This window comes from Somniosus microcephalus, chromosome 9 (genome assembly GCF_052327205.1).
Source record: "Somniosus microcephalus isolate GS21.2 chromosome 9, FLI_Smic_1.0, whole genome shotgun sequence".
NCBI classification, from domain to species: Eukaryota; Metazoa; Chordata; class Chondrichthyes; order Squaliformes; family Somniosidae; genus Somniosus; species Somniosus microcephalus.
This window is the reverse complement of record NC_140995.1, coordinates 116,950,036-116,972,244: the sequence shown is the minus strand read 5'-3', so window position 1 is coordinate 116,972,244 and position 22,209 is coordinate 116,950,036. Positions and strand designations below refer to the sequence as shown.

Here is a 22,209-nt window from a genome sequence, read left to right as displayed (position 1 = left end):
GAACTCAGCGGCAGCAGCGGGGCTATAAAAGTCCCAGAGACCAGGTAAGGCCTCACAGCGTCGGCGGGAACTCAGCGGCAGCAGCGGGGCTATAAAAGTCCCAGAGACCAGGTAAGGCCCCAGTGCGTCGGCGGGAACTCAGCGGCAGCAGCGGGGCTATAAAAGTCCCAGAGACCAGGTAAGGCCTCAGTGCGTCGGCGGGAACTCAGCGGCAGCAGCGGGGCTATAAAAGTCCCAGAGACCAGGTAAGGTTTACCAGTCTCCAGTCTGGGGACTCGGAGGGAAGGAGAGAGGTAAAAAGTAATCCAAGTGTGACATCACCAGAAAGCGGGTAAGTGATTGGTTGGTAAGTATTTCTCCCTTTTTAAGCTTAAACTCAGTGGTGTATAGTTTCTAAGGTGTGATATTCACCATCTAGAATCAGGGCAGAGGGTATTTAAGAAAAATATTAATAAATTTAATTAATTACATAGAATGGGAGATCAGGCGATGTGTTGCTGCTGCAATATGTGGGAGCTGGTGGACACCATTGATGCTCACGGTGATCACATTTGCAGTAAGTGTTGGCTGCTCGAGGAATTCCGGCTCCGTGTTGAAGAGCTGGAGTCCGAGCTTCAAACACTGAGACACATCAGGGAGGGGGAGAGTTACCTGGACTCTGTGTATCACGAGGTATTCACACCAATTAGATTAATTAATTCAGATGTAGTCCGTGGCCAGGGTCAGGATGGTGTGACTAGAAGTGAGGCAGGTACGGGGATCCAGGAGGTAGTGTTGGAGGAGCCGCAGCCCTTGCACTTGTCCAACAGGTTCGAGGCTCTTACTCCCTGTGAGGATGGGAACAGGGACTGCGGGGAGGATGAGCAACCTGGCCACAGCACCATGGAGCGGGGGGCCATTCAAGTGGGGGGAGTTAAAAGAAATGTTGTAGTGGTAGGGGATAGTATCGTTAGGGGGATAGATAGAGTTCTTTGCAGCCGAGAGCGAGAGTCCCGAAGGCTGTGTTGCCTGCCCGGTGCCAGGGTTAAGGACATCTCCTCTGGACTGGAGAGAAACTTGGAGTGGGAGGGGGAGGATCCAGTTGTTGTGATCCATGTTGGTACCAATGACATAGATAGGACAAGGAAGGAGGTTCTGCTGAGGGAGTTTGAGCAGCTAGGGGCCAAATTAAAAAGCAGAACCACAAGGGTAATAATCTCTGGATTATTACCTGAGCCACGAGCGAATTTGGCTAGGACAAATAAAATTAGAGAGTTAAATGCGTGGCTCAAAGACTGGTGTGGGAGAAATGGGTTTTGCTTCCTGGGACACTGGCACCAGTACTGGGGCAGGAGGGAGCTGTTCCGTTGGGACGGGCTTCACTTGGCCAGTGCTGGGACTAGAGTCCTGGCGGATCATATAACTAGGGCTGTAGAGAGGGCTTTAAACTAACTAGTGCGGGGGAAGTTCCTAGAGAGCAAATAATAAAAATGACAACAGAGACGGTCATAGACTTAGGTAGCAGTGGGGAAATTAAAAACCAGAGCGTGTCAGGAAGGGGCAGAAGGTATGGAGTAAAAGGTAAAGTAATAAAAAGGGCAAAAGCAGGAACTAAGTGTCACAAAACATATTTGAAAGTTCTCTATCTGAATGCACGTAGCATTCGTAACAAAATAGACGAGTTAATGGCACAAATAACTACATATGGGTATGATCTTGTGGCCATTGCAGATACATGGCTGCAGGGTGACAATGCCTGGGAATTAAACATACCAGGTTATTTAACGATCAGGAAGGACAGGCAGGAAGGAAGGGGAGGTGGGGTGGCTATGTTAATAAAGGAAGGAATCACTGTAATACAGAGAAATGATATTGGGTCAAAAGATCAGGATAATGAAACAGTTTGGGTGGAGGTAAGGAATAATAAGGGGAAAAAAACACTAGTGGGCGTAGTCTATAGGCCTCCGAACAGTGGCAAATCTGTTGGACGGAGTATCAATCAGGAAATAGTTGAGGCTTGTAATAAGGGAACATCTATAATTATGGGGGATTTTAACTATCATATTAATTGGACAAATCAAATTGGGCAGGGCTGCCTTGAGGATGAGTTCATTGAGTGTATTAGGGATGGGTTTCTTGAGCAGTATGTAACTGAACCGACCAGGGGGCAAGCAACCTTAGATCTGGTCCTGTGTAACGAGACAGGATTAATTTAAAATGTCCTAGTAAAGGATCCCCTTGGAATGAGTGACCATAACATGGTTGAATTCCATATTCAATTAGAGGGTGAGAAGGTTGGATCTCAAACAAGCATGCTAAGCTTGAATAAAGGAGACTATGAAGGTATGAGAGCGGAATTGAGTAGAGTGGATTGGGAAAATAGATTAAAGGGTAAGACGATACATGATCAGTGGTGTACATTTAAGGAGTTATTTTACAACTTCCAAAAAATATATATTCCACTGAGAAGAAAAGGGTGTAAAAGAAAAGACAGCCATCCGTGGCTAAGTAAAGAAATTAAGGATAGTATTCGACTAAAAACAAGGGCATATAAGGCAGCCAAATCTAGTGGGAGGATAGAGGATTGGGAAAACCTTAAAAGACAGCAAAAAATAACAAAAAGATTGCTTAACAAAGGGAAGATAGATTATGAAAGTAAATTAGCAAAAAATATAAAAACAGATAGTAAGAGTTTTTATAGTTATATAAAAAGAAAAAGGGTGGCTAAAGTAAATGTTGGTCCCTTAGAGGATGAGACCGGGAAATTAATGGTGGGAAATATGGAGATGGCAAAAACACTGAATGAATATTTTGTATCAGTCTTTACAGTAGAAGACACTAAGAATATCCCAACACTGGACAAACAGGGGGCTAAAGGGGGGGAGGAGCTAAACACGATCAAAATCACTAAGGAAGTGGTGCTCGGTAAAATAATGGGACTCAAGGCGGATAAATCACCTGGACCTGATGGCTTACATCCTAGGGTCTTGAGGGAAGTGGCGGTAGGGATTGTGGATGCATTGGTAATAATTTTCCAAAACTCCCTGGACTCAGCAAAGGTCCCGGCAGACTGGAAAACTGCTAATGTAACACCCTTATTTAAAAAGGGCAGTAGACAGAAGGCTGGAAACTATAGACCGGTTAGCCTAACATCTGTGGTAGGTAAAATTTTGGAGTCCATTATTAAGGAGACAGTAACAGGACATTTGGATAATCATAATTTAATAGGACAAAGTCAGCATGGTTTTATGAAGGGGAAGTCATGTTTGACAAATTTGCTGGAGTTCTTTGAGGAAGTAACATATAGGGTGGATAAAGGGGAACCAGTGGACGTAGTGTATTTAGACTTCCAAAAGGCATTTGACAAGGTGCCACACAAAAGATTATTGCTTAAGATAAAAAATCACGGGATTGGGGATAATATTCTGGCATGGATAGAGGATTGGCTATCTAACAGAAGGCAGAGAGCTAGGATAAATGGTTCATTCTCAGACTGGCAATCAGTAACTAGTGGTGTTCGGCAGGGGTCAGTGCTGGGTCCCCAACTCTTTACAATCTATATTAACGATTTGGAGGAGGGGACCAAGTGTAACATATCAAAGTTTGCAGATGTTACTAAGATGGGAGGGAAAGTAGTGAGTGAGGAGGACACAGTGGCAAAGTGGTTAGCACTGTTGCCTCACAGCAACAGGGACCCGGGTTCAAATCTGGCTTCGGGCGACTGTCTGTGTGGAGTTTGCACATTCTCCCTGTGTCTGCGTGGGTTTTCTCCGGGTGCTCCGGTTTCCTCCCACAGTCCAAAGATGTGCAGGTTAGGTTGATTTGGCTATGATAAATTGACCCTTAGTGTTAGGGGATTAAAGTTATGGGGATAGGGTGGGATATGTGTCGGTGCAGGCTCGATGGGCCGAAATGGCCTCTATCTGCATGTAGATTCTGTGATTCTGTGTGACATAAAAAACCTGCAAGGGGACATAGACAGGCTAAGTAAGTGGCCAGAGATTTGGCAGATGAAATACAATACTGGAAAGTGTGAGGTTATGCACTTTGGCAGGAAAAATCGTAGAGCAAGTTATTATCTTAATGGCAAGAAACTGGAAAGTACTGAAGTACAAAGGGATCTGGGGGTCCTGGTGCACGAAACTCAAAAGGTTAGTATGCAGGTGCAGCAAGTGATTAAGAAGGCCAATGGAATGTTGGCTTTCATTGCTAGGGGGATAGAATATAAAAATAGGGAGGTATTGCTTCAGTTGTACAAGGTATTGGTGAGACCGCACCTGGAATACTGCGTACAGTTTTGGTGCCCATACTTAAGAAAGGACATACTTGCTCTCGAGTCAGTACAAAGAAGGTTCACTCGGTTAATCCCGGGGATGAGGGGATGGACATATGAGGAGAGGTTGAATAGATTGGGACTCTACTCATTGGAGTTCAGAAGAATGAGAGGTGATCTTATTGAAACATATAAGATTGTGAAGGGGTTGGATCGGGTGGATGCGGGGAGGATGTTCCCGATGATGGGTGAAACTAGAACTAGGGGGCATAGTCTTAGAATAAGGGGCTGCTCTTTCAAAACTGAGATGAGGAGGAACTACTTCACTCAGAGGGTGGTAGGTCCATGGAATATGCTGCCCCAAAACCGTAGAAGCTACATCATTACATAAATTTAAAACAGAAATAGACAGTTTCCTAGAAGTAAAGGGAATTAAGGGTTACGGGGAGCGGGCAGGAATTTGGACATGAGTCTAGGTTCGGATCGGTCATGGCCCTGTGGGTAGCGGAGCGGGCCCAGGGGCCGTGTAGCCTGATCCTGCTCCTATTTCGTGTGTCTAATTCTGTTAGATTCAGGAGATGGTTCTGTGATAGTGGATTGGCGGTTAGGATCAGATCAGCCATGATCTTATTGAATGGCGGAGCAGGCTCAAGGGGCCGATTGGCCTACTCCTGCTCCTATTTCTTATGTTCTTATGTTCTTATTCCCCATATCATTTGGTTTTACCACTGACAGTCCCAGCAGAAATTCCATTCACATCTGAATTTGATGTTCTCCCCATGTATAATGGTAAATAAATATAATGATGTAAATGTTCAGTGTCTGATGTAACATATATTCTACCCAGGTGTCTTCAAGTATACTGTGGGCTGACAAGCAGCGTTCAAGTGGTAAGTCTGCCATGCTTTAATTTTAGATCGTTTTCCTGATCCTTTAATAACACTGCCGGAGTCTTGCCCCACCTAAAGCAGGAGCTCAAGTGGGTCTAAATTCGATTGATTTGCGACTCCCATTAGTAATGAGGCGCAAATCAACTAGCGCCTAGGCACGGTGCCGCTAACACCTCCTGCGAAATTCACCGGGAGATTAGCGGCGGCGCTAGCCTTTAGCGCCGTATGCTGCTGCACCGCCAGCGATGACGTCATCGCCGTGCACAGCACCCCGGCTGTAATATTGGGTGATGCCCCCCGACTTACCACCGGACTCTATGTCCGCCGGGGTCAGGGGGGCCTACCTGTTGCCGGGACAGTGCTAGTTAAAGGGGAGGTGGCGGGCGGCCATTTTTGTTGCTGGCTGCCTGCCAGCACCTGCCCCCATTGCTGTCCCCGACCCCCGTGAAGCACCCCTCCCCCCCCCCCCGTGGGGTGCCAGCTGCTCTCCATGAGCCCAGCACTCCTCTTGAGTGCTGGGCTCGTTTGCCGGCACTCCCGATCCCTGGTGGCCCAGCTGGGCGCCGGGATGCGCTGCGCCAGGCCCCTCCCCTTTAATAACGTAGAGCCATGATATTGGCTCGCAGCGCCATAAGAGGGATGCGGGGTGCTTCCAGTAGCGCCCTTCCTCCCTCTCGGGGCGCTACCTGGGAAAATCGGCCGCGGGGGTGTTAACTTTTTCAGGGCGCTAAATTTTTACCCCAGGGTCTATTAATGAATGGAGGCTTCAGGTCATAAAATCTGTTTTTGTACTGGGAATAAGGGCAGCTTTCAAATGGTCTTGCCTCTATTACTGGTAGCACTCCCATGTAACGTTATTACGGTTGATTTCATGATCCAGCGATTCCAGTGGGAAGTGGCCCTTGCAGAGAACGCATCGTGGGAAATTGTGGGTGTGCAGATTCTGACTTTCTTTTTCTATATATTATACGGAAAGTCACAGGCTTATAAACCCACGATGCACTGCCTGCGAGCACCACTTACCGTTGGAAGTACCAGAGCATGGAATCACCCTAGTAATTTACTAAAGCTGTAGTAAAGGCTCAAATACATTCTATACGTTAAAGTATACAGCAAAAGTTTCCTTTGAAGCACAATTTGTTTTTGAGATTTTGTACTTTCTGCAGCGAGGCCGGAATCCTATCTTGTGCATTTTTCGTACAAATCATAATGATCTCTGTCCTACACAGCTAATTTCTACCCATGACTGACCTAAGAACTGGTGGATCCAAAGCAGAGGTCAGAGCTGCTTGTAAACAAAGGCAAAAAAAGTCTGCTCAGCCATGATCTTATTGAATGGCAGAGAGGGCTTGAGGGGTCGTATGGCCTACTCCTGCTCTTACTTCTTAAGTTCTTATGTTCTTACCTACACGAATTGGTAATTTAATGATCAATATGAAAACTTTAAACTATATATTTGTGGACAGCTATTTTTTACTTTTTTGGGGGATTTTTCTCCAATAACAATTGTTGATCAGCCCAGGTTTAGGGCAAGTGACTGGCACGCTGAGACATCACGCAGACTTCTGCATTTACTACATGTATCATGATTTGCTGTCTCAATATCACAGTTTTGCTTAAAACATCTAGAGGTACTGAAAAACCCAATATCTGAATGGAGAACATAAAGAAACATGTGTAAACAGTTTCACTTTTCTACACTGTGGGTCATGCTGATGTGCACATAGGGAAATCTAGAGAAAAAGTAAAAAGGAAGTACAGGGAAGAAGTTGAAATGGCTTCCATGCTTTTCCTTATATTCTCACCTGTTTGTACACAGGATTTATTTTTGCTTCCATGATTATACTCTAATGTTTATAACTTATTTTTTAATGTCATTCTGCATCTCAGTATTTTTATCTATTATTACTGTTTTTCTTTTCTGACTTTGTTTATCTTTTTGTGGTTTCTTTATTTAGTCTCCCTTTGTTGCTTCTCCTGTTCTCCTTGTTCTTCTGTTGTTTACCTTTTTTTTGTTTTTCTCACTCTTCCCTCCCTCTATCCTAGTAAACACTGAGAAAGATAGCAATAGACTTCAAGAGGACTTAAGACAGGCTGGTGGAATGGGTGGAGACATGGCAAATGAAATTCAACGCAGAAAAGTGTGAGGTGATACATTTTGGTAGGAGGAATGAGGAGAGGCAATATAAACTAAAGGGTACAATTCTAAAGGGGGTGCAAGAACAGAGAGACCTGGGAGTGTTTGTGCACAAATCTTTGAAGGTGGCAGGACAGGTTAACAAAGCAGTTAAAAAAACATATGGGATCCTGGGCTTTATAAATAGAGGCATAGGGCTGGATTTTGTCAATGCGGACATGATGGAGGCGGGACTCCCACTTTTTGGGTTGTAGTCCCGCCTCCATCGATTTGTGGCCAACTCACGCAATTTTCCCTTGATTGACCTTGTTGAGCCCGCCCAGCGGGCTCAGCAGGCCAATTAAGGGATGCCCAGTTACAGGTGATGTCAGGGATTGACATTTCATCTGTCAAGAGCTTTTGACAGATGAAATATCAGCGTTTGACAGCTCTGTGAGAATCTGACTTCTAACTTGAGTCCTTCTCCACAGACTCAGTTAGAAATCTCTCTAGAACAGAAAGCAGAATGCTGCAACTTTTGACAGCTCGCGACCATTCTGCTTTCTGTGCTGGTGAGATCAGGGACTCCTGAGACCTGAAGGAAGGAAGCCTGCATTAGTAAGTAAAGGTAAGTAAAACTTATTTAAACACTTTACACACACCAAACACACTTACCTCTGCACTCATGCACCCATCACTCACCGGAACACCAGACATTTCGAACCCTCCAAGCCCTTCAGCCCGACGGTCCACCTTGCTAACTTGGCGTGGTTTGGAGCCATCAGGAAGCCCACACTTCAGGGATAAAAATAGGGATTAGGCCAAAAACTGCCTGTTAACTACCTGTTAACAGACAGTTAATTGACACTAATCCACTTCCCGCCTCGGGGAGGCGGCTCGCAGCACAGGTCGGGTACCCACTCCCTGGGAAACGGGTATGGAGGCGGGTTGGGGGCGGGAAGGATTTGTGCCCCCTGATTCTGCAATTTTAACACCCCACACGCCTCCATTCCCACCTCCACGGCCCTGGGAAACTCGAGCCCAAAGAGTACAAAAGCCAGGATGTTATGCTAAACCTATATAAGACATTAGTTCGGCCCCAGCTGGAGTATTGTGTCTAATTCTGGGCATCACATGGACATGAAGACTTTGGAGTGGTTACAGAAGAGATTTACTAGAATGGTTCCAGGGATGAGGGATTACAGATATGTAAAGGAATAGCCATATTTCAGAAAGATACACCATCCTATGAATGGAATTTTTGACTTTATTAAAACATTTATTTAAAAATCTAAAAAGCCTCAACGACACAAGCTGTGAATACAGGATTCTGAGATAAGATGGTGTGTTGACACAAAGTTGTAAACACCATACAAGTTTTTGAAATGGGAATTGGTTGATTGATACTAAAACAATAGCCCTGTTGAAACAACAGGTTGGAGGTTCCTAAATGTCTGAACATTGGAAGAAACACAATAGCAATACCCAGTTTAAAGTGTTAAAAACTAACACTTCGACCAGAAACACAGAACATTAAAAAACCATATGCCTTCATAAATATCACATCAAATGAAACAAGCAGACATGACATCTGTGATATAACCATTGAAGTAGCTAAGAAATGCATATAACACCCTAGTTGAAGTGTTTTTGATGTACATATTGTAAAAGGTACAAACAGAAGACTTTGTAAATATTACATCAATAGATGCACCAAGCAATCACATTGTGTTTGTGTTGAAAATGGAACAGTTAGGAGACACGACGTCTGCTTATAAACAGCTAAGGTGATTTAAGAATTGAATGGAAGACCTTCGTAAGAATGGTATCAAATAGATACATCAGTCATAACCATTTTTTATGATAAAATTTGAACACCTAAAGGTAGAGACAGGATTCTGCAAATTAACAGCTGAACTGACAGTAAGATTAGAAAGAAGTCAACAGAAAGAATGACTAGAGATAATTAGCTTACATCAGCAGAAAACTTCAAAGGATATACCACCGCAAAAAGGGTATAAAATATGGAACTTTCAGATAGAAAGTCAGAAGTCGCTGGAAAGGGCAAGCGATTCTCAACTTCAGAGGCAGGCTCTGTAAGTTTTTAACTCTTTGAGTCTCGGGGATCAAAAAGGTGCTTTTATTTGATTTTGGTGGATATCCTGGATTAAAAATAAGTAGAAATGTAAAAATGTAATGAAGTTAAGATTCTGGACTTCCTAACAAACAGACCTCAGTCTGTCAAATTAGGTAACCACACCTCCCCCCCCCGACCCTGAACACGGGGGCCCCACAAGGATGTGTGCTGAGCCCCCTCCTCTACTCCCTCTTCACCCACGACTGTGTGGCTGTTCATGGTTCCAACACCATCATCAAGTTTGCGGATGATACCACGGTAGTAGGCCAGATCACCAACAACGATGAGTCAGCCTACAGGGAGGAGGTCCAGCATCTCGTGAAGTGGTGCGCCGATAACAACCTGGCCCTGAACATCAAGAAAACCAAAGAAATCATTGTGGACTTCAGGAAGTCTAAAGGCGGAAGTCACACCCCCATCCACATCAATGGGGCTGTGGTGGAAAGGGTGGACAGCTTTAAGTTCCTCGGAGTCCACATCACGGAAGACCTCTCCTGGTCCCTCAATACCTCCTCTCTGGTGAAGAAGGCCCAGCAGCGCCTATATTTCCTAAGGAGGCTGAAGGGATGTAACCTGTCACCCCTGATCCTCTCTAACTTTTACCGCTGCACAATAGAGAGCATCCTGACAAACTGTATCACAGTATGGTATGGCAGCTGTAGCTACTATGACCGGAAAGCCCTGCAGCGGGTAGTCAAAACTGCCCAACGCATTACCGGCACCCGGCTACCGACCATAGAGCACATATACCAGAAACGCTGTTTACGGAGGTCACGGTCCATCATCAAAGACCCTACCCACCCCAGCCACAGTCTGTTCGCCCTCCTGCCATCTGGGAGACGCTACAGATGCATTCACACCCGTACGACCAGATTTAGGAACAGCTTCTTTCCCAGGGCTGTCATCCTACTGAATGCCACAAATAAACTCTAAAGCCTGCACATCTGCCAATGCACTTTATTATGGTTATGCTTATGTTAATGTATTACAAGCCAAATGTATGTTGAATGTTTAAATGTCTTAATCTAAATGTACACTCTCGGGAGCCGCAAGCCTACATTTCGTTGTACTGCATTTGTGCACTAACAATGACAATAAAAGTTGATTTGATTTGATTTGATAATAAGGATCTCTGAGAATAAGAAATGTAAGCTATTTGTATTTTGAACTGTTAATGTTGCGACTGAAATCACCAGCTGTTAGCTACATGTCGGTTCTTTAATAAATCTATATATTTTTTAGAATTGTCTCACAGAGTACTTCTGTATTAAACTCGCGAACTCAATCTCTGTACACTCTTTGGTGAGGAGTTGCAGAATTCTGGGGAGTATTCCGGACCCTCATAATATCCGGAAGGTTACAGTCTAGTTAAACTTATTAAAAGTGCTATCTGGAAGACGCTAACATCTTCAAGTCGTTCCTTTCCTTTAGAGAGAGATAGCCTGGACCTTTAGACCCAATTAAGCGTCTTATAGAATTCGGCTATCTCTAACTTTAGTTGAAGGTGAACGTCTGGGGAATACGCCTGATCTGGGGTAGCCCAAAAAGGGCTAGGACTAGTAATTATCCCTTCAGGTAGACTTGAGAAGCTGGGGTTATTCTCCTTAGAGCAGAGAAGGCTAAGAGGAGATTTGATAAAGGTGTTTAAAATCATGAAGGGTTTAGATAGAGTAAATAAAAAGAAACTGTTTCCAATGGCTGAAGGATTGATAACCAGAGGGCACAGAATTAAGGTGACTGGCAAAAGAACTGGAGGCGACATGAGGAAAAACTTTTTTTATGCAACGAGTGGTTAGGATCTGGAATGCACTGCCTGATAGGGTGGTGGAAACAGATTCAATAGTAGCTTTCAAAAGGGAATTAGATAAATACTTGAAGGAGAAAAATTGCTGGGATATGGGGACTGAGTGGGACTAACCAGATAGCTCTTTGAAAGAGCTGGCGCAGACTCGATGGGCCGAATGGCCTCCTTCTGTGCTGTACTATTCTATTCTATGATTCTATAAAAGGATGTTTTTCAGCCTTGCTGGAATATTTTTACTCTGTTTATTTCTAATGTTTGATACAGTAGGAAAACATTTAGAAGGTGAATAAACCGGACGGGCACATCTTTTGATTATTTAACAGTCAGTGTTGGAAGCCACCGTACCATTTCAAAACAAGTTTAAAGTAGATACTGCAACAAGTATAAACATTAATTACTTTCCAATTCTACTTCCCAAATGAGATTAATAGCTCCTTTGAAGCATGGCTTGTGAAAATGAACACAAAAGTATTATGTTTGTCTTGAATACCTGCGCTGAGGTGTGATGGTGCTTAATTCTAAGAAGTGGGAATGATTAGAAAACAATAAGATGGTTTTTGTCCATTAAACATGTGCCAACAAATGTTCCTCAGATATTACTGAGGAAGTGGATACTTAATGAAGGGTCAGATTGGTTGGCATCTCAGTAGTTATACAAAAATGTCAAAACTGTAATTATTTTGTATGTTTAGTTTTATTGTAATGAGCTAAAAAGTAAACTTGCCAACATTTACATCATATTTAAAAACATGATTATGATTTGGGTGTAACAAGGTGGCATAGGGCTCTGTTACCTTACCCAACTGGCCATTATTTGCTTGTAAACCTTGACAATGAGTACCAGCAAGTTATTCAATGTGGAGGCCATCACAGGCAAGCCTGATCCTATTCTCCTGTGGAAGCCACACACATGTAATCCCAGCAACAGACACTGAGTTAGCCAATTTTCCATTGTTTAGTCCAAGGGCATTGCAGCCAATTGTGACACTCCTGACATTGCTGTGGCCAATCTGCTAACTGAGCATAGATCGGGATCTTGGTCTGTATGGCTCAGAATGGAGATATTACCAGCAAACCTTTGGAAGCTACAATATAATAATTTACAAAAGATTTTGGTGACTATTGGTCATAGAATATGAAGCTCAGTATTGGCGAATACTTGTACACTAGTCACAGTTATATCAGACAGTTCCTAGTCAGATCATTTTGGCACTCTCTATTTGACACCCACCTTGGGTGAAAATTGAATTGAACTTGATTAGAAAATCTCATATCAATTGAGATCCAGAGCAACCATTGATTTGGAAATGGTTAAAGGTGAGCTATCCATTCATTTAATCTCTCACCTGAAAACAGAGAAGCTGTGATGGAAAAGGAACGTAACTTGCTAAAACAATTCAATAGAGTAGTTGGCTTAAATCCTGAAACCATTGCACGTAATCAAAGTTTAATTTAACAGCTTTTGCGATTTAAAAGAGGAAGAACAATGTTAATCCAAAGGGCTTTTGGCATTCTTTATGGGGAGTCCAGAAATTGTCTCATGGTTGAGGTACACTAAGAGGCTCTATTTACTATTGATCTGACATGACAAAACCTTTTTCAAATTTCAACTCATTTAATCAAACAAAAATACTCTGTCTGTATAAATCATATCAGCAATGAACATAGGAAGGTGGCACTTACTTCTTGGTTCTCTAGGTCCATCCACTGTAACCTTTATAGCTCTGTGATAGGTGGCCACTTGGGGTGGGTTTGTGAATACTGTGATTGTCAATGTAAAACTCTTACCTGAAAAATATAGTAAAAATTACTTTTACTTCTTATGTGACCATCATGCCCTGCCCTCCAATTAACAGTAATTGCACATACTGTTTTGCAGCATTATGATGGCGTGGTCTTAAATAACTGAGAGTACGGACACTGGTCATTGCAACCCTGGGATTAGTATTTACAAAGGTGACTTCTGTCTGAAACATGAGATTTTAACACCAAGATCTTTACATCAATGTTGGTGAATATCTGTCTTGGAGGTGTTCGTGTTTGCACATAATATTATAGTACATATAATACAAATATTGTTGTGACCAAAAATTATTTTATAAATCTTAAAATTAAAATATAGATGCTAATTAACTTTTGTTTATTTAGTAAAAAAATACATGTGCTGCAGCACAAACTTGTGCTGTATATTTTTAATATTTATATATCTGTTTTTGTACACCAATATGTGATCTGACAATGCGATAATGTATCAAAGCACTGATCACATCACTCCGTTTACTTGAAATGTGTGAAATTGTCTTTAAGACATTGCCCATTTAAAGAGGCTTCATCAAGAAGTGGTGGTCATGGGGAAATGGACTGCCTTTTCTGCTCCATCTGCTGGAATGAAGAAATGTGCAGAGGCTAGAACATTAATCCTCATGTATCTAAGGAAGTATTTCTGCTTTTAGTATGTCTAGCTACAGCCAGACTGTTTCCCTTAGTTTTGTTTAATAATAAAATAATTCTATAGTCTATCATTCCTGGCAAGAAACTAAGTGCTGAATAAACTTTTTTGCTGCTTGAGAATACAAAGGTTCACTACTTGACACGTTAAAGGATCCCTAATTAGGCCCGAACATGGACATTGTATTTCCACGGTCTCAAGTATTAACTGATCCTTGTGAATCAAGTGAATGTTCTTGTCATTGCTACTGTATGATTTGATAAAGCTCTTGTGCAACTCAAACCCGGAATTAAGCCCATTTTGTGAAGTAGATATTTTTCAACAAGCCCCTCACCCCTTCCTAACCCTGGCTAGTAATGCTCCATTCCATTCATGAAGTACACACATATTACTTGCATACCTGATAAGTCACCTTAGACTCATGTGACTTCATTTCATTGTATAGATAAAGGCAGTGTCCCTGTGAACATTTTAAATCTATTGTTATTTGAAGTCAGCTATGTACCTATATAATGTTAGAGATGTTTTTGAGAATATAATGGATGGAATTTGCAGTGGGTAATAATGGCGAACTAACAGCGTTCACCATTAATACCCCTTGGAAACCGACCGCAACTTCAGGATGTAGTGCATGCGCATCTAATCGTGGAAATCCTGAACTTACGGTCAATCATTCACTGCTCCGACACTGGCTGCACTGTGCCTCCCACCCGCAACAATGCCAGCAATCAGTGAAATCAGTGAAACTGATGAAAACTTGGGCTTTTCTGCAGTAATATCGCTGTTAAATACCCCAATAAATGTTAGGCTTTCTTGGATTATATGCAGCTGGGGTTTTAACAGCGTATTAACTGCTAAACAAACATATGGCCCTGAAAAACTAATTTTAATTTTGTGGAGTATCAAATTTCTCCATTATGATAACAATTACAATTTTTAAGAAACTTAAAAAAAAATTATGGGCGCGAAATTCGGTTGTGCCCCGTTTGGAGGCGGTAACCGAGTTAAGGTCGGACATTTAGCGCCCGGCGCGGAAGTACCGCCCCGGCCGCTAAATTCGGCTTACCGCCCTGCACAGGAAGTGGAGCGCAATCTCGGGCACTCCATTTCCGGGTGGGGCGGCAACTGAGGCGATGTCGGGGCGTGATCGGCAGCGCTCGCCAGAGGCTCTGCGGAGCGCTGCTGTGTTTCAACGTCCCATCCCTTCAGTTAAAAAGGAGGGCCGTTGCACACTCTGCAGGGCCTCCGATCGCCCACACTCAGCCACCAGGGTGGTTTGGTGCCACGGCCGCAGCCCGGTACCGAGACGTGGTGCCGGGCTGCGCGATGGTGGCCAGGAGCACGCCATGGCCCACCACGGAGGGCCGACCTGGAGGTCGGTCAAAAAAAGGAAATGGCAGTGCGGGTCGCAGCCGCATCTCCCTTTTAAATAACGCCCCGCGAGAAGAGGTCGGCCTGGCTCACGACCCACGAGGCTGGCGCTGAGATCGCGAGATCTCTGTGGGAAGCTTTCTTCTGGGCCAGAGGCGAATGCCTTTGCTTCGCCACTGACCTCAAATTCGCCGCTGACCCAATAAAGCTGTATTAAATCAGGAACCTTGACATCAGTATATCCCTTTCAAAAGCCAACCAGTTATTTTGGGGGAAGCTGTGTGCGTTGGAACAACAATTTGTAGCACCCCAAACAAGTGGAAACAAGTTCAAGCCACCATGCTACTGAGTTCCTTATCTCCCAAGTGCTGTGTAGGGAAGCATTGGAAAGAGGCTGGCTGCTTTCCTGCAGATGGAGGGGGAACTAAAAATCCCTACTGGTTTTGGTTGGCACATGCCTTATGACAGTCACATAAGAGTGGCAATTGTTGTGGTGCAGAAGGAGGCTACCTAGCCTTCCCACTTAGTTGCAGTGGTCTGGGGAAGACCTGAAAGAAAAGGTCATGAATGTTCTTCAATCAAAGGTTAAATACCCACTAAAGAGAAGGAACCATTATTAAGAATTGTGAGTGAATTGCTCTAGTTGCTACATGTAGCAAAATCTTAACTTTTCTTTTTGAATGCATCTATGATGTCACTACACATGCCAATCAGAAATATTCTTCCCTCTACAGGAAACATTTTCCTGTGTCTATTAATTTAAGAAAAATAAGGGTGAGAGAAAAATGGTTCTATACTTGCATCTAAAGAACTTATATTTATATAGCACCTTATCACATATTCAGGAGGTCTCACAGTGCTTCAAATCCAATTAATTACTTTTTGAAGTGTAGCTCTGTTGCTATGTAGACAGACCATGATAACTTATCCTGCTTTCATTTTTTCATTGGTTTTTCATTTCAAACGGCACCACCTTCATGAAAAATTGTATTTTTTTTTGTTTGGAAGGAAGATGATACAGGACCCTGTACCATTTTTGTTACTATTATACTTTTTAGTGTGATTTATGCTATTGCACTGTATGTTTGTAAACCAATGAGCAAGCTTTGCCAAATATTTTCCATGAAAATGGTGTCTTGTCAACTAAAATGTTGATGACATCATAAAAATAGACAATGCAGATTTTGTGCTTAATAGTGCAAGATAGCTGAATCATAGCAGTTACTGTCAACCACAACAACAGCTTGGACTTGTACAGTGTCGACCTTACAATATGTGACACTATCTCTCCTAATAACAATTACTTGTATCAAGACCTCAAATCTGTGTTACACTACTCCTTTAATGATTCCGTTAGGATATATTGTACAGAGATATATCGGAACAAAGGATTTTAAAATTAATTAGAACTTTGATTTATAATTGGTTTTTAAACAGGGATTGATGATGGAGCTCCAAGTGAGTTTTAAATTCATGCATTAACTCAGTCTGCACTGACTGCTCCATCCACTCACAGCTGTAGTGAAGAACCATGTGCAGGTGTTAATGGAACAAACCTTTAAAATTAACAAGTTCAGTATTAGAGAATTCTATAAGTACAGTACCAAATTGGCCTTGATTTCAAACCCAGTAGCCAACTATGCTGGATAACTTACTCTTACCTGATTGTTTTAATTTGTTTTTAATTATGCAATTTAGAAAAGGGTTCCTGTAAAACTCCTTCAAACTTAGCAAGTCCTATATATTAATTATAATAGTGGAGATTTTTAAGAGCATGATAAACTCTTTCATAACTCCCCATTTGGTCATGTATGTTGTTTCGTATCTTTCTTCTGAATTATCTAGGCTATTTTCACAATTTCCTCAATGGGGAGCAAAATAAAAACTTGGGATGTTCTTTCTACATTAAAGTCACTATATACATGCAAAGATTAGATACCAAAATATTACACTTTAATTATTTGTAACAAAGCTTGTTCAAAATTCTACCTGTGACTAATTGAAAGTGATTTGTTTTAAATAACGATAGTTCAAGATCACAGGTTCATTGCCTTATTGATAATAATCCTTACTGCTGTTCATTATACATTGCATCCTTCCAAGATCTGTTGCTCACTGAAGCAGGAAACTGTGTCTTTACCGTGTACACACACATAATAATGCCAAAGATAGGAAATATGCAAAATCATCCCTTGGTAAAGACACCATGTACAGTATAATCATGGATATTGGTAAATGTTATACGTTTATTTAATAAGCGTGAAAGACTTATAATTCAACAACAACTTGCATTTATACAGCTTTTGATCTAGGAAAATGTCCCAAGGTGCTTAAGAAAGACTTGCATTTATGTAGCGCCTTTCACGACCACCGCAAGTCCCAAAGCGCTTTACAGCCAATTAAGTACTTTTTGAAATGCACTCACTGTTGTAATGTGGGAAACGCGGCAGCCAATTTGCTCACAGCAAGCTCTCACAAACAGCAATGTGATAATGACCAGATAATGGCCCAGAACTTGGTGTCGGGGGCTTGCCGCGCGTGCAAGCCCCCGATGTGCACTTACCCGGCGCGCCGACATCTGAAACCTGGCCCGCAGTGGATTTCCTGTCAGTGGCCCGGTTCTGATGTCGGCGCGCTGTGCTAACCTGACCCAGCGGCGTAGTTAGTGCGATGCGCCGGCTGGGATCAGGTGAGCACTGTTCAGCCAATCAGGGGAGGGGAAACTTCATTCATAAGTTTGAGAGTAAGAACTGTCAAACTCATGAGAAGTACTGCACCCCAAAACACTACTTAAACTTTAAATAAAATTTAAAAAAACATCCCAATCATTAAATTAAGTATAAAGAAGTTAAAAAAAATAATTTAAACAATATTTTTTTTTTTGAAAAAATAAATTTTTAATAAAAAGGGTCTAAAACTAAACTTACCTTATTGTAGATTCTTTAAAATAATAAACCTGCGGGAAAAAAAATTCTAAATTGCACTAAAACACCACTTATCTGTAAAAATAAATAACTTACGTGTGCTTTTCACAAGCGTAAAGACCGGAGGCCTTTACACATGCGCAAATCCCCCAAAACAGAGGAAATCCAAGACGCACGCGCTGCCCCCTACAGCGCACGCGCTACCCTCTTCACCTCTTAGGTTAGAGGAGAGGAAATGCCGTTTTTCAGCGCATGCGCTGTGCATGCTGAAAACCGGCATTTCCTCCGGCCAGACGCGTGAGTACCCCTTCTGTACTCACGCGTTTGGGGAGGAATTACTGCCCCGTTCTGTTTTTTTTAGTGATGCTGGTTGAGGGATAAAATTTGGCCAGGACACTGGGGATAACTCCCCTGCTCTTCTTCGAAATAGTGCCATGGGATCTTTTACGTCCACCTGAGAGGGCAGACGGGGCCTCGGTTTAACGTCTCATCCGAATGACAGCACCTCCGACAGTGCATAACAGATGCATAATCAGACAAAAATGGATGCCAAGCCAAAGAAGGGGATATTAGTATTGGTGACCAAAAACTTAGTCACAGCTGTGAGTTTTAAGGAGGGTCTAAAAGATGGACAGGGAGGCAGAGACTTTTAGGGAGGCATTTCCAGAGGGTAGGCCCTAGCCAGCTCAAGGCATGTCTGTCACTGGATGGACAAAGGGGGATGCACGAGGCCAGAGTTGGAGGAACGCAGAGTTCTGAGGAGGTGGGTATAGAGCTGGAGCAGTTTACAGAGATAGGGTGGTGCGAGGCAATGAAAGGATTTAAACACAGTTATGAGAATTTTTCAATTACAGGCTTTGAAGGTCCTGATGCCAATGTAGATCAGCAAGTCCATTTTTGTCTGATTACGTTTCTGTGAAGCACCTTCGGATGTTTTTCTACATTAAAAGTGCTATATAAATACAGTACATGTTGTTGCTGTTGGTGAACGGGACTTGGCGTGGGATAAACTATGGGCAGCAAAGTTTTGCTTGAGCGGAAGATTATGGAAGGCTGACCAGGAGAGCTTTTGAATTGTTGTGTCTGGAGGCGATAAAGGCATGGATGCGGCAGGGGCAGAGACCAGTGATGTTACAGTGGTGGAAGTAGGTCATTTATGTAATGAACAAGATATGGGGTTGGAAATTCAGCTTGGGGACAAATAGAAGGTAGGAGGCAGAGTATGAGGCTGTGAACAGTCTGGTTCAACCGGAGACAGTAGCCATGGAAGGGGATGGAATCAGTAGTCAGGGTACTGAGATTGTGGCAGGGGCCGAAGACGATGGCTTCAGTCTTCTCAATGCTTAACTGGAGGAAATTGCAGTTCATCCAGGACTGTATGTCAGATAAGCAGTCTGACAACACAGAGGCAGTGGAGGGGATGAGAGAGGCGGTGGTGAGTTAGAGTTGGGTGTCATCAGCATACATGTGGAAGCTGACTCCAAGCCTTTCAATGATGTTGCCAAGAGGCTACATAAAGATGAGGAACAGGAGGGGGTCAAGGATAGCCCCTTGGGGGGAAATGCTAAAGGTATCCACAATTCATTTAGAGAAAGAATTTTAAAGTTTTCCACCCACACATGTTGTGGCATCACTCTAGCAATACGTGCAGTAGAGGATATTTTCACATATGTGCAATATTTTTATTTTCACATTAGTGAAATAGCAGCACATGGGATTATAAAAATAATGTTAATGATAACCCTTTATCAGTCTGATAGTGTTGGTTTAAATACAGAAATGATATGAACTTATTCCTACATTAACCCTTTATCATAATTTTAATTATATATTTTTTAAATATAATTGCATATATGCCATTAAGATATATGTGCAAGGAGTTTCACCGGGGAACTCTGTAAATGTGCATATATATTTACATATTCAAAATAAATTAAGAGAATTAGGCAAAACATCTTCATCCAATGCATGGAAAGGCTGTTGAAGTAGACAGTACAAATGGGCTCAAGAGGAAACTGGATGAGTCTCTGAGGAGAAAAGTGATTGAGAGGTATGTTAAGATGGCAGATAGAGGGTTGACTTATCAAAAACGGACAGTCTGGCTGGACATAATGACCTTTTCCTTTTCCTGAAAATATTCATGTTCTTGAAAAACACAACACACTGCATAGCACAGGTATCAGGGTAGACACCTATAACACCGGTATTTCACCACACTAAGTCTGTGGTAGGGGCAAGTACGCATTATTCCTATTACATCTGGATGAGATGTTAAGCTAAGGCCCCAGGTGAATTTGAAAGATTCCATGGCACTATTTAATGAAGGGCATGCAGTCTCTTGGTATGCTGGTCAACATTCCTCCCTCAATCAACACAATCAACACAAAACCGATGAACTGGTTATTCATTCACTTGCTGTTTGTGGGACCTTGCTGTGTGCAAACTGCCGACTTAACAACAATGACTGCACTTCAAAAGTATCTCATTGGTTTTAAAGCACTTTGGGACATCCTGAAGATGTGATAAGCCACTATCCAAACACAAATTATTTCTTTAATCCTGACACTAAAGGACTTAGGCAAGAATAAGTATATACTGTACTGGTCATTGTCCCTATACTAAACTGACAAAGTTCACCTGGAATATTGATGTTTTTGACCTTTTAATTAACTCCACCTTGGAGGTAAACAATAATTAATCATGATACTGTCCACAAATTTAATTAATATCTAAGTTTTGTAGTGAACCTGTTTCTGTTTTGATAAGCTAGATGTTGACTATTTAAATTGTCCATAACATCATTTAAAACCTGGTGATAAAGTTACTCCAAACAAAAGAGTATCTATAACTTTGAAATGTGAACGTTTCTCTGAAGATCGCATTTTCTGTATGACTGCTTTACTCATTACAGCTAAATGTCTGCTAGCCATCTAAATAGTTATAAAAGCACCTTATTTAATACTATGCAATGGATGTACAGTTTGTAAAATGCTGGAGGGGTATCAGAAAAAGGAATGGATTGTATGAACAAAAACTCCTGTACCTTTTGAATAGACATTCCCACATATGTAATAAGTTAGATATGCAATTGTTCGTCATTTCCAATAGCAGTTAGTGCAGTAATGCTTCAAGACAGGAAAAGGTGGGCGTTGTAAAGTGAGTCAATAAAACAGTCATCGCTTTGCATCAATACAGGGCTTTGCATAAACCAGGGAATGAATCAGAACAGACTGTTTCAAGCTGTATTACTGACTGTGCACTTGATAGACACTAATGTCCATATCTTGTTTAAAAGTCTAATATTCTGCAATTGAAAGCTTTCAACTTGTCTTTCTGTTGATGTTTAAACATTTTGCCTTGATGAGTCAGTTACGCGAACTTCCTTAAAATTTTCAGTTTTCAAAGATCTACACATGACCGTCCAGTGTGATCTAATGCCCTTTGTCCACTGTTTAGGCTTGTCTGTATGTGTGCAATCTTTTTATCTTCTACTTGTGTCAGCTAAGCTTGTCTATGTCTGTCTGCTGTCCAGGATCAGTTAATAGGTAACTCCAGTTCTAAGTGATTAAGTGGTTCGAGTGCTCGCTTCCCTGTGTTCGCGCTGGCTGCGATCTGTTGGTGGTGGCTTTCTGAATGTTCAGTAGAAATGGGAATCAATTAATGATCTTATCTCTTCCTCTCCCTCCTCTTGAACTGAATCTCACAAGACAAGTCTCAACTTAAAACTCTTTTGCAGTTCTTCCTGCCTTTGGCACACTCTGAGCTGGAAACAAGCCGTCTGCTTCAAAGCAAACCAAGGGGTTTGTTCCGCGAAGATCATAAGAAAAAAAGGGTCAAGTCTGTTTGGACATAATTACACTTCATCAAAAGAAGCTTTCTTCATCTCCCATGCGTGAAAAGCCTGCAAGCAGTTAGTCTTTTTTTGAAAGAAAAAAATGCTTTTTTGGAAGCGAGCCAAGAGAAAAGCAAAACAGTAAAACTGGGTCCACCACTCCTTTGTGATTTCTTTGAACTTTTTAAACAACTTTTTCAGGTACATTCAGCTTACGTGCTTACATTGTGTATTGGCTTAGAGTCCTTTAGTTAATACATTTCTTTTTATAGAAAACCACGCAGACTTGGCATCCAATAGGAGTTTTAGAAACCCCCTTTTTTCTCCCATTTTTGCCAGGATTAATTTTAGAAAAGTGTTGGCTTGTAAGAGAAATCCTTCCGGCCATTAACTATATGTCTGTTCCAAGCAAAAAGAGAAAGCTGATCCACAAA

General features: G+C 42.2%; 1 protein-coding gene across 1 annotated transcript in view; it reads right to left on the bottom strand.

Moving 5' to 3' along the window:
* Positions 1–22,209, bottom strand: part of runx2a (RUNX family transcription factor 2a) — a 217,351-nt gene that overhangs the window by 79,639 nt on the left and 115,503 nt on the right. Inside the window, exon 5 of the mRNA XM_085997065.1 lies at positions 12,883–12,987. Coding sequence (XP_085853191.1) covers positions 12,883–12,987 — 105 coding nt within the window. The remainder of the gene's footprint in view (positions 1–12,882; positions 12,988–22,209) is intronic.